The sequence below is a fragment of the Sander vitreus genome, chromosome 14 (assembly GCF_031162955.1).
Source record: "Sander vitreus isolate 19-12246 chromosome 14, sanVit1, whole genome shotgun sequence".
NCBI classification, from domain to species: Eukaryota; Metazoa; Chordata; class Actinopteri; order Perciformes; family Percidae; genus Sander; species Sander vitreus.
In genome coordinates this window covers 10727502-10740366 of record NC_135868.1, presented here as the reverse complement: position 1 = coordinate 10740366, position 12865 = coordinate 10727502, and the positions used below count along the sequence as shown (strand labels likewise).

Genomic DNA, 12865 nt, shown 5'->3' with positions numbered 1-12865 from the left:
AACATTTCTTCAAAAAAAGAATCTTAAAAAAGTTATAGTATATTACGTCGAAAAAAGTCACAGTATAGTATGTCGAAAACAGTCATAAAAAAGTCATAGTATAATATGTCGAAAGAAGTCATAAAAACTCATAGTATAGTATGTCAAAAAAAGTCAAAAAAGTCATAGTATAGTATGTCGGAAAAAAAAGTCATAGTATAGTATGTCAAAAAAAGTCATAGTATAATATGTCGAAATAAGTCATAAAAAGTCATAGTATAGTATGTCGGAAAAAAGTCATAGTATAGTATGTCGAAAAAAGTCATAAAAAAGTCATAGTATATTATGTCGAAAAAAGTCATAGTATAGTATGTCGAAAAAAGTCATAAAAAAGTCATAGTATAGTATGTCAAAAAAAGTCATAAAAAGTCATAGTATAGTATGTCGAAAAAAAGTCTTAGCCTAGTATGTTGAAAAAAGTCACAGTATAGTATATGAAAAAAAGTCATGGTATGTTGAAGAGTTAAACCATCAACCGCCAATCTTCACAACATCTGCAGCAGGTTATCACACTGAGCTATTTATGAAGGCCAAAATACAATCTTTCAGCATTCTATTTATTGTTTAAATTACTGAAGGCAAAAAACATTTGAAAAAAAGTCATGGTATATTATGTAATTAAAAGTCTTAGTATAGTATGTCGAAAAAAGTCACAGTGTAGTATGTCAAGAAAGTCATGACATGATGAAGAGTTGAACCCTCAACCTCCACTTAATCCGCAGCAGTTTATCTCACTCAGCTATTTGTGAAGCTCACAATACCTTGTTTTGGCATTCTATTTATTGTTTACATTACCGAAGACAAAAAAAGTAAAAGTGTAATATGTCGAAAAGAATCATGAAAAATGTCATAGTATAGCATGTTGAAAAAAGTCAAAAAAGTCATAGCATAGTATGTCGGAAAAAAAAGTCATAGTATAGTATGTCGAAAAAAGTCATTAAAAAGTCATAGTATAGTATGTCGAAAAAAGTCATTAAAAAGTCATAGTATAGTATGTCGAAAAAAGACATTAAAAAGTCATAGTATAGTATGTCAAAAAAAGTCAAAGCATAGTATGTCAAAAAATATAATGAAAAAGTCATAGTATAGTATGTCGGAAAAAAAAGTCATAGTATAGTATGTCAAAAAAAGTCAAAGCGTAGTATGTCAAAAAATATAATGAAAAAGTCATAGTATAGTATGTCGAAGAAAAGTCATTAAAAAAAGTCATAGTATAGCATGTTGAAAAAAGTCAAAAAAGTCATAGTATAGTATGTTGAAAAAAAAGTCATAGTATAGTATGTCAAAAAAAGTCATTAAAAAGTCATAGTATAGTATGTCGAAAAAAGTCATTAAAAAGTCATAGTATAGTATGTCGAAAAAAAAGTCATAGTATAGTATGTCGAAAAAAAGTCATAGTATAGTATGTCAAAAATATAATGAAAAAAGTCATAGTATAGTATGTCGAAAAAAAGTCATAAAAAAAGTCATAGTATAGTATGTCGAAAAAAAGTCATAAAAAAGTCATAGTATAGTATGTCGAAAAAAGTCATAGTATAGTATGTCAAAAAAAGTCATAGTATAGTATGTCAGAAAAATAGTCATAAAAAAGTCATAGTATAGTATGTCGAAAAAAAGTCATAAAAAAGTCATAGTATAGTATGTCGAAAAAAAAGTCAAAAAAAGTCATAGTATAGTATGTCGAAAAAAAAGTCATAGTATAGTATGTCAAAAAAAGTCATAAAAAGTCATAGTATAGTATGTCGAAAAAAAAGTCATAAAAAGTCATAGTATAGTATGTCGAAAAAAAAGTCAAAAAAAAGTCATAGTATAGTATGTCGAAAAAAAAGTCATAGTATAGTATGTCAAAAAAAGTCAAAAAAGTCATAGTATAGTATGTCGAAAAAAAGTCAAAAAGTCATAGTATAGTATGTCGAAAAAAAAGTCATAGTATAGTATGTCGAAAAAAAGTCATTAAAAAAGTCATAGTATAGTATGTCGAAAAAAAGTCATAAAAGTCATAGTATAGTATGTCGAAAAAAAAGTCATTAAAAAGTCATAGTATAGTATGTCGAAAAAAAGTCATTAAAAAGTCATAGTATAGTATGTCGAAAAAAAGTCATAGTATAGTATGTCAAAAAAGTAATAAAAAAGTCATAGTATAGTATGTCGAAAAAAAGTCATTAAAAAAGTCATAGTATAGTATGTTGAAAAAAAAGTCAAAAAAAGTCATAGTATAGTATGTCGAAAAAAAAAGTCATAGTATAGTATGTCAAAAAAAGTCATTATAAAGTCATAGTATAGTATGTCAAAAAAAGTCATAGTATAGTATGTCAAAAAGTCAAAAAAGTCAGTATAGTATGTCGGAAAAAAAGTCATAGTATAGTATGTCAAAAAAAGTCATAGTATAGTCAAAAAATGTCATAAAAAAGTCATAGTATAGTATGTCGAAAAAAAGTCATAAAAAAAAGTCATAGTATAGTATGTCGAAAAAAAGTCATAAAAAAGTCATAGTATAGTATGTCAGAAAAAAAAGTCATAGTATAGTATGTCGAAAAAAAAGTCATTAAAAAAGTCATAGTATAGTATGTCGAAAAAAGTCATTAAAAAGTCATAGTATAGTATGTCGAAAAAAAGTCAAAAAAAAAGTCATAGTATAGTATGTCGAAAAAAAGTCATAAAAAGTCATAGTATAGTATGTCATAAAAAGTCATCAAAAAGTCATAGTATAGTATGTTGGAAAAAAAAAGTCATAGTATAGTATGTCAAAAAAAGTCATTAAAAAGTCATAGTATAGTATGTCGAAAAAAGTCATTAAAAAGTCATAGTATAGTATGTCGAAAAAAGACATTAAAAAAGTCATAGTATAGTATGTCAAAAAAAGTCAATAGCATAGTATGTCAAAAAATATAATGAAAAAGTCATAGTATAGTATGTCGGAAAAAAAAGTCATAGTATAGTATGTCAAAAAAAGTCAAAGCGTAGTATGTCAAAAAATATAATGAAAAAGTCATAGTATAGTATGTCGAAGAAAAGTCATTAAAAAAAGTCATAGTATAGCATGTTGAAAAAAGTCAAAAAAGTCATAGTATAGTATGTCGGAAAAAAAAGTCATAGTATAGTATGTCAAAAAAAGTCATAGTATAGTATGTCGAAAAAAAGTCAAAAAAGTCATAGTATAGTATGTCGAAAAAAGTCATTATAAAGTCATAGTATAGTATGTCAAAAAAAGTCAAAAAAGTCATAATATAGTATGCCGAAAAAAGAATCATGAAAAACTCATAGTATAGTATGTCGAATAGAAGTCATAAAAAAATCATAGAATTGTATATCGAAAAAAGTCATTAAAAAGTTATAGTGTAGTATGTCAAAAAAATAATCATAAAAAAGTCACGGTATAGTATTTCGAAAAGAAGTCATAAAAAATCATAAAATTGTATGTCGAAAAAAGTAATTAAAAAGTCTTAGAATGGTATGTCGAAAAAAACTCATAGTATAGTATGTCGAAAAAAAAGTCATAAAAAAGTCTTAGTAAAGCATGTCGGAAAAAAAGTCATAGTATTATATGTCATAAAAATTCAAAGTATAATATGTCATAAAAAGTCATGAAAAAAATCATAGTAAAGTCAAGTCAGGAACTGTGCTGCTGTCCTTTAAGCGTTTTTAACAATGCAGATTGAGGAATATGTAAATGGATGAGAGAATATTTGTGACTATGTAGATGTTATGGTACTGGTATGTGTATGTTGTTTGTGATATGATTTAAAACAAGAAAATCATTGAAAATACTTTCTGTGTTTTATCCTCTATTATAAAGTGAAATAGCATGAGATACAGCAGGTGACACATCCCTCATATGTATGTGTTGTTACTGTAGGAAAAAAACTCAAATATGAAAAATAATAAACAGAATTTTTAATTTGCAAAAAACTACTGAAAAAATCTGTTGAGTAAATAAAGGATTTACAGGTATCCAATATATAATACTGTGGACAATAGCATTGTGAAAATCATTGTGTGGCGCACAAAGCCACTGTCTTATCAGAAATCAATAAAAAAAATAAAGGACGAATCAGCATGTCATGTTTGCTGTCAAAGTGACATGATGTGTATAAAGGCAGGCAGAGAGAGCAAAAGAAATGCTCAGAAACACTCACCTGTGCTACCTTCCCTCCATAGAAAGGCTTGGTGTGAAAAGTAACGGTGGCAGAGTAGCCGCTCTTGACACAGTTGATAGAGACTTTGCCCCCCAGCTCCACCCAGGGCACGGTAAGGATTGAGCGGGCGTAGGCACAGGGCAACGTGAAGACATACTCCTCGTCGTGCTCCAGCAGACATAAAGGACCCCTGAGAGGAGAAAGAGGAAGAAAAGTGAGAGGGGTTGAAGTGGATCCTCAGATGCATGATGGGAACACAAATGCATAGAAACTGATGATTTTAGTAAATGTATTTTCTGAGTGTGTAAAACATTGAGAGGAAACTAATCACTCAAATATAGTTTAAACAATTTGTTAACGAGATTTTGTAAAGTATGTCGAGCCAGCTGATAAGCCTGCCTCTCTTTGTATAAATGTATAATCAAATGTTGGAGTAATAAACACTAATTTAATCTATGTGGCTGGTATGTGGATGTTTTCACCAAGCCATTGCAGTCAATGATGTCCATTGTGCACTCGTAAAACAGGAAGCAGGAAGTGTGGAGAAATAGGTACACAGAAACTACAGTATAGTATGTCAAAAAAAGTCAAAAAAGTCATAATATAGTATGCCGAAAAAAGAATCATGAAAAACTCATAGTATAGTATGTCGAATAGAAGTCATAAAAAAATCATAGAATTGTATATCGAAAAAAGTCATTAAAAAGTTATAGTGTAGTATGTCAAAAAAATAATCATAAAAAAGTCACGGTATAGTATTTCGAAAAGAAGTCATAAAAAATCATAAAATTGTATGTTGAAAAAAGTAATTAAAAAGTCTTAGAATGGTATGTCGAAAAAAACTCATAGTATAGTATGTCGAAAAAAAAGTCATAAAAAAGTCTTAGTAAAGCATGTCGGAAAAAAAGTCATAGTATTATATGTCATAAAAATTCAAAGTATAATATGTCATAAAAAGTCATGAAAAAAATCATAGTAAAGTCAAGTCAGGAACTGTGCTGCTGTCCTTTAAGCGTTTTTAACAATGCAGATTGAGGAATATGTAAATGGATGAGAGAATATTTGTGACTATGTAGATGTTATGGTACTGGTATGTGTATGTTGTTTGTGATATGATTTAAAACAAGAAAATCATTGAAAATACTTTCTGTGTTTTATCCTCTATTATAAAGTGAAATAGCATGAGATACAGCAGGTGACACATCCCTCATATGTATGTGTTGTTACTGTAGGAAAAAAACTCAAATATGAAAAATAATAAACAGAATTTTTAATTTGCAAAAAACTACTGAAAAATCTGTTGAGTAAATAAAGGATTTACAGGTATCCAATATATAATACGTGGACAATAGCATTGTGAAAATCATTGTGTGGCGCACAAAGCCACTGTCTTATCAGAAATCAATAAAAAAAATAAAGGACGAATCAGCATGTCATGTTTGCTGTCAAAGTGACATGATGTGTATAAAGGCAGGCAGAGAGAGCAAAAGAAATGCTCAGAAACACTCACCTGTGTACCTTCCCTCCATAGAAAGGCTTGGTGTGAAAAGTAACGGTGGCAGAGTAGCCGCTCTTGACACAGTTGATAGAGACTTTGCCCCCCAGCTCCACCCAGGGCACGGTAAGGATTGAGCGGGCGTAGGCACAGGGCAACGTGAAGACATACTCCTCGTCGTGCTCCAGCAGACAAAGGACCCCTGAGAGGAGAAAGAGGAAGAAAAGTGAGAGGGGTTGAAGTGGATCCTCAGATGCATGATGGGAACACAAATGCATAGAAACTGATGATTTTAGTAAATGTATTTTCTGAGTGTGTAAAACATTGAGAGGAAACTAATCACTCAAATATAGTTTAACAATTTGTTAACGAGATTTTGTAAAGTATGTCGAGCCAGCTGATAAGCCTGCCTCTCTTTGTATAAATGTATAATCAAATGTTGGAGTAATAAACACTAATTTAATCTATGTGGCTGGTATGTGGATGTTTTCACCAAGCCATTGCAGTCAATGATGTCCATTGTGCACTCGTAAAACAGGAAGCAGGAAGTGTGGAGAAATAGGTACACAGAAACTACAGTAAATATTCTACAAAAACATTCAATTAAAATGTAAAACTAGGCACTTTAAAGTGCTCTTGTATACAGTTAATATAACATAAGAATGAAATTGTTTTCAACAGTCTCTGAATTGCCCATTACTGCAGCAATCCTAATTTATGTAGTGATTAAACAAAGTTAAGCACAGTTTGCTGTGCAGTTTTTATGTCCTGTGTGAATAGGCATTAAAAACAGTTAATTATTTAACCTGATTGGAGGCAGCAATAATTTTATTTATTTTCTATTGCATATTGAAAAATACTCACACAAAAAACACCCACTGTGGAGAACATTATAAAAATGAGTTAATATCTCCTTTAAGGAGTTTGTATCTCTTGGGTCCATAAGAGAGGCTATTATACTCAACGCTCATGATCGACATCATCGGCGTCATTCAGTCTATAAGTGGATTTATTTTGTCCTAGACAACATCTCACATGTCCATGATTAGCTTTCTGTTATATATTTCTGTTATATCATAACCACATGTTCACAAGAGCTCACTTGTGCATCTGTTTCACTGCAAAATGCCTACAAGGAGTAAATTTCATGTGGCACCACTGTGGTCAAATCATGACATGACAAAGGTTGACATAGTGAGAGAAAAACCTATTCAGAGTCACAACAATGGCTTGTAGTCATTATGTGGTTCTGAATAGGCTTGTTTGATTACCAATCATTATTGAAAAGGTCTACTGTATGTATAATATTATAGTATTAATTATGCAGAATGACTCCTCTAAGAATGTTAAATTATGTAGCTCCCAAAGTCCTGAAAGATAATATTTTGTATCTAAACTTTAAACAAATAATGCATTTTCAGGACTTTAGGAGCTCTGTCTCACATACCGGTAAATGACTTTATTGGATTCTATTTATTATTGATGATTGTGTTAAAATGTAAGCAGAATTTTAATGTAGCTGGTTGAGGGAGAGCTGATTTGTTTTATAAACAATCCCTGCATATCAATGTTTCAACCTTACAGGTATGAATAACTTTGTTTGTAACTAGGTTTGATTGACATCGCTCTCATTCTCCTGTTAGTTTTGTTGTTCCAGTATACTTTTGTCATTGTTATACATTAACATGGAGTTTTATATCCCAGCATAGGTTTGCACAACTCCAACCTGAGTAGGTCTGATCCACAATAACTGAAAACCCCCGTGTGGGTATATGCATGGCCTTAAATCTATAATAGTGAATCATTTCAAAAGTTAATCATATATATTTGTATGTTAAATTCAATTAGCTAGCAACTGTAGCTGTCAAATAAATGCATTGGAGTACAAAGTACAAGTTTCTCGTATTTATAAGTACAATTAAAAGGCAGCAGAAAGTGGAAACAATCAGGTAAAATAGTTCAAGTAGGCTAATAGTTCAAGAAATTTTGAGAACACTTATTCACTCTTAACGATGAGAGTTAGATGAGAGGATTGATACCACTCTCATGTCTGTACAGTAAATGAAGCTACCTGTTCCACTTGGAGTCAGCTAACCTAGCTTAGCAGAAAGACTTGAAATAGGGGGAAACAGCTAGCCTGGCTCCGTCCAAAGGTACAACCCGGTCTCACGCCAGTTCGTGAAATGGTCACGTTATTTTGATTTATTGATTCGTGTACAGGTCACGATTTTCTCGTTTATTTCATGTACAGGTCACGATTTTCGAACGTGACCATTTCACGAACTGCCATTACAGTGGGCTGCTCTGGGGGCCGCCACAACGGGGAAATGAAACGCCACAACGGGGAAATGAAATGCCACACGCCGGCGACAACAATGGGACGGACCGCCACACATGGGACGCGATCCCCGTGCGCAGGGAACAATCCAAGGTCTCTGTGGCACGCAACAACAGGGACATGAAACGCCAAACGCCGGCCACAACAATGGGACGATTGTGGTTAGGAAAAGAATAACGCAGAAAGGAACTGCAACACGCGGGACACGATCTCCGGGGTGAAAGTCCTGTGTTGTTTGACCCAATCCACCACCCCAACCAACCTGCACTGTGCGGATTTTAGCCTTATCAATACTACTCGCTACCGTAATCGTTCTGTGATCACGAAATATGCTTCCCATTGAAATACATTACTTTAAAATTCCACCACACGAAAATAACGACATTAACATGTTCAGTACACTAATCAATAGATTCAATAACGTGACCATTTCACGAACTGCCATGAGACTAGGCTGAAAGGTAACAAAATCCACAGCACACCCAAAATTAAAATTAACACAGGCCATCAGAAAATATAACCCTACTGTACCTGGAAATAAAATAAAAAAAATACAGTATCTACTGAACTATTGTCAGATACTGCCACCTGTTTTAATGGATGATTTGACATTAATGAACAAGAACCACTTGTTTCTTGTTCACTTTCAAAACAACATCCATGCAACAAATCGGCCCTATGTGCCTCTGATTTGTGTAGTTAATAATCATTCCACTGGTATGTAATTCAATTTTAAGACACAGTATAGCTAAAAAAAGTGCACAGCAGCCTGTGATAGTTAAACATCCATCCTTACAGCACCAGAGGCAAACCTGAGCAACGCACTCATCACAACGTCAAACAAATCAAAATCCAGCTGGTCAATCTGGCTGCAACAGCTACTGCACCTCTGTTCCTGTTCGGTTGCTGACTCACTGCCAATCAGTGAAGTCTGAGCCATTCATAAAAAGGCAGTATCAATTGCTATCAGAAAAGCAGCCATTGCAAAAATAACACCCATCAATCAATACTTCCTGGGGTGAGGGTCACCATGTTCTCTGACAGGCAGCATAAGTCTCCACACATGGTGATGAACTGCTGTGTCATAACCTGCCGACAGGTGGTCAGAGGTACAGCGAAGCCTGAGAAAGCTGTGAAGTCTGACTGAATCAGTTCATGTTTCCAGATTCATTTGATTGGGTTCAAGGACTTCCTGTGTCTCCGCTCAGGGTGACTCATCCCCAGCAGTCTACTGTACATGGTGTAATGGTGCTGACAGAGAGGACTGGCTTATCGATTGCCATGTCTCATTCATACAGTACAGGACGCTCTGACGGTAGTATTATTTTATGTCTTATTAGTTTCTGCTATTTACTGTATTCATTAGGCAGCATCTTAAAGATAAACAAAAAGCTAGATAGTCACCTACATTGCTGGTCATAATAACACTGCAACGTTCAAAGAGACTAACTCTCATAAGTCATGATAACATGGGCCAGAGTTGTAATTTGCAAAAGTGGCGACCAGTAAAACCCTCATCAACACAGTTTAAATCAATTCAATGGGTGCTATATTTATTGAAAAACAGGATCAATATGAACAGCAACAAAATAGCAAACTTCACCTACTTTGTATTTACTACAGGGCTATCTTAATGTTGTTTCTGTTTTATTTTGCTTCTCTAGATTATAACGCCAATACAGCCAATATGTTTTACAGATGACTGCACTTTGTGTGAAGACAACTTGAAACAGTACAGAGAAAGACTTTAAATTGTCAGCGGTTATTAGAAAGTCAGTTTTAAAGCTGGATAATGGCATTTTCAGTCAATGTTTTTGTTTTTAATTATTTATTATTTCATGCGGATTTGTTATACTTCTACTCCACTGCATTTCAGAGGCAAATATTGTACTTTTTACTACACTGACAATTATAATTACCAATTACTTTTTTTAATTAAATTAAACTACCCAACAGTATATGAAGTATCCAAAATTAGCTGCACCTGAACCAGCTACAATATAAATTGTATATAATAATGCATCAGTGATAGTAATCCACTAATGTACATGTATAAAAGAGTATAAGACTCTAAAATGGGGCATATTACATGAGTACTTCTACATTTTGTATTTAAAAGTACATTTTGCTACTTTGTACTTTTACCTACATTTACTCAAGAAAAGAGTTTCAGTACTTCTTCCACCACTGTTGTGTGTGACAATTTCTGTTCCCTGCTTATTTTGTCTGTTTTGTATTCATTATCATAATGTCGTTTGACCAGGTTTGATTGCTTTCTGTGACAAAAACTTTGCATATCTACAGTATTTTATGAGTTGTGAATTAGCTCACCTTCTCCCACCATGGACACACCTATAGACATTCCCATGAACTTGCTCTTGGTCCATACGTGGGCGTTGACGCACATACTCTTCTCCCTGCACTCACAGTAAAACCCAGAAACTGGTGGATGATGGGACACCTGCTCGGCCACAAATCGCACTCTGTAGCAGCCTCCTGATGAATCCTCGGCCTGCAGCGTGTTGTTGGGGCCTCTGCTCGGCTCCCAAGAGGACCCCTGGTTCGATCTGACCAAAGGTTTGACTTTGTCCCGAGGCACTTCCCAGGAACAGTGGAAGGTCTCCCCCAGCACAGGGTTGTAGGGCTTCTTGGCCACGGCACCTTTCCGCCCCTCATGGAAAGCGGTCAAGTAGTACTCAACAAATCGGACTATTCGGTCCTCGGCTGTGGCCCCAGCTGTGATTGACAGGAACATGTCAGGGTGGGCCATGAAGTTGGCGTACATCTCCAGTAGTGATCGCTTTTCCAAAATGAAGGTAGGCAACACTACCTATGAAACAAAGGAAAAGATAGGATTTGTTTAGGGAAAAGGCTCAGAAAACAACAATTACCTCACTAAAAACATCCAATTCATGCCAAACAAACCTTATATTTTCATGAGTCTGTAAAGCCTCTTTTTATAGCCTTACCCGTGTGAGGTCCATGCCCAGTTTGAGCTGGGAGAGCAGGTGGAGAATGACGCTCCGCTGGTCGTCCAGGACACCCAGGTCCTCCTCTTCGTTATCCTCCGTATCTGTCACCTCTTCAGTGGGGCTGATGTCTTCCAGCCCTTGGTGGTGCTATGAAAACAAAAAGAAAACAGAAAATGTAATTCATCGGTGAGACTGTGTCCTCCGCTAATGTGTTCTTATAGTAGTCTATATCCACGACGTTCCACTTCCGGGATTGCTCCGTTGCCAACGGAAATTCCATCGAATTTCACTCATTTAGGCCAGATATCCATTACCTTGGGCTTTCTTTGTGTTGACATTTTAAACTCCGGTTGATTTATGCGGACTATGGTTAACTACTCCTCAGATCTCTGCAGGGTAAATCCAGACAGCTAGCTAGATTATCTGTCCAATCTGAGTTTTCTGTTGCACGACTAAAACAACCTTTGAACATACACACGTTCTACCAAAATAAGTTCCTTCCTGAGTCCATTTTGCAGAGGCGCTGTTGCTCTGTACGGCGCTGTTGCTCTGTACGGCACTTAGCACCGCCCAAAACAATTGTGATTGGTTTAAAGAAATGCCAATAACCAGAGCACATTTTTCTCCCATCCTGGCTGTGTGGACCTGTCAGACCCTCCTTTGCAGCACTGTGGAGGAAGGTCTGGCAATGCAAGACTATTCTTATATTAATACTAATAGTTTTTATGGATTACAATATATCAGACTTTGACTACACAGATGATACTTGTGTAGGATTAATTCATTCACTGTTGGTTTTGGTCTTTTTATGGGATATGTTAACAGTGAGAAAAAATAGACTATTGCCAGCCTTTTTCTTTAGCAAGAGAGGAAATAATCCTATTTACTTTTTTGTGTTCTGAAATGATGGATATTTATACAGCTTCAGGTCCCTAAAAAGATTATTATATCTAAGAAGTGAATGTCACTCCTTACTTGGCAACTCAAGACATATATAACCTGTGACAAGGAGTAAAAAGGTAGGGAACCACTAATTAACTGCTAAAAATATTCTTCTATTTTATCTGTCACACCTGTCACTTGGAAAGGCCAAGAGGAGGAAGATGCAGCCATTTCCTAACACCCACATTCAACTGGCAATACCAACCATAAGGTCACACCACTCAATCAGAGGCCAGCACAGGACCTTTTACAGAAGCAACCTATAAATACCAAAGGACATAAACTCTTTTACTTTTCAATGAAGCCCATTCATACTCCATTCAGCCATGTCACATGCCTTTCAAGCCACTTTCAGCATTTCATATGGGCAATAGAAGCACTACATGTCTTTGAGTATCCTGAGTGCCTCTTGTTTACTTCTAACCTACACGATGCCTTCATGGTGTATGCATTGGTCAAAGAGGACATACTGTATGCCCTTTGTTTGTGTTGCAGCATTCAACTAGAAACAGATCCAGTTGAGGTTAAAGAAGAGCTGATGCCTTTGATATCTCCTGCAGTAACTTGGGGCAGGAAGGAAGATAAAAAAAAACAACACAAGAGGCTGATGTATAATGCAGAAGGTGCTCTAAAGTCTGTGGGCAATAACAACTGGTTGTACCCCCCCTCCCCCCGCTGCTCTTTATCTTCCATTTCTATCTGTCTCTATGCAATTATTACATTCAATGTATATGTGTCAGGTTTCCAAATTGTAGACACCTCGTTTTAGTGAAGCTGCTGCAGCAAAATGAGGGAATGAGGGAACCGAAACTCCTGGCTGCCTGATTGCTTGAAGTGCACTGAATAAAGATTTCCAGGAGTGCCTGCCTGTCACCTGAATATTTCATTTCAAAAGCTCCACACACACACACACACACACACACACACACACACACACACACAC

The 12865-nt window shown here is 35.1% G+C and overlaps 1 protein-coding gene across 2 annotated transcripts in view; it reads right to left on the bottom strand.

The window, feature by feature from the left end:
• The window catches only part of osbpl10a (oxysterol binding protein-like 10a), an 81706-nt gene that overhangs the window by 8136 nt on the left and 60705 nt on the right, over positions 1-12865 (bottom strand). For both annotated transcript variants that reach the window (XM_078267509.1, XM_078267508.1), the window contains 3 exons: positions 10978-11127; positions 10340-10838; positions 5686-5872 (listed from right to left, as the gene is read on the bottom strand). In XM_078267509.1, the coding sequence (XP_078123635.1) occupies positions 5686-5872; positions 10340-10838; positions 10978-11127 (836 nt within the window). The remainder of the gene's footprint in view (positions 1-5685; positions 5873-10339; positions 10839-10977; positions 11128-12865) is intronic.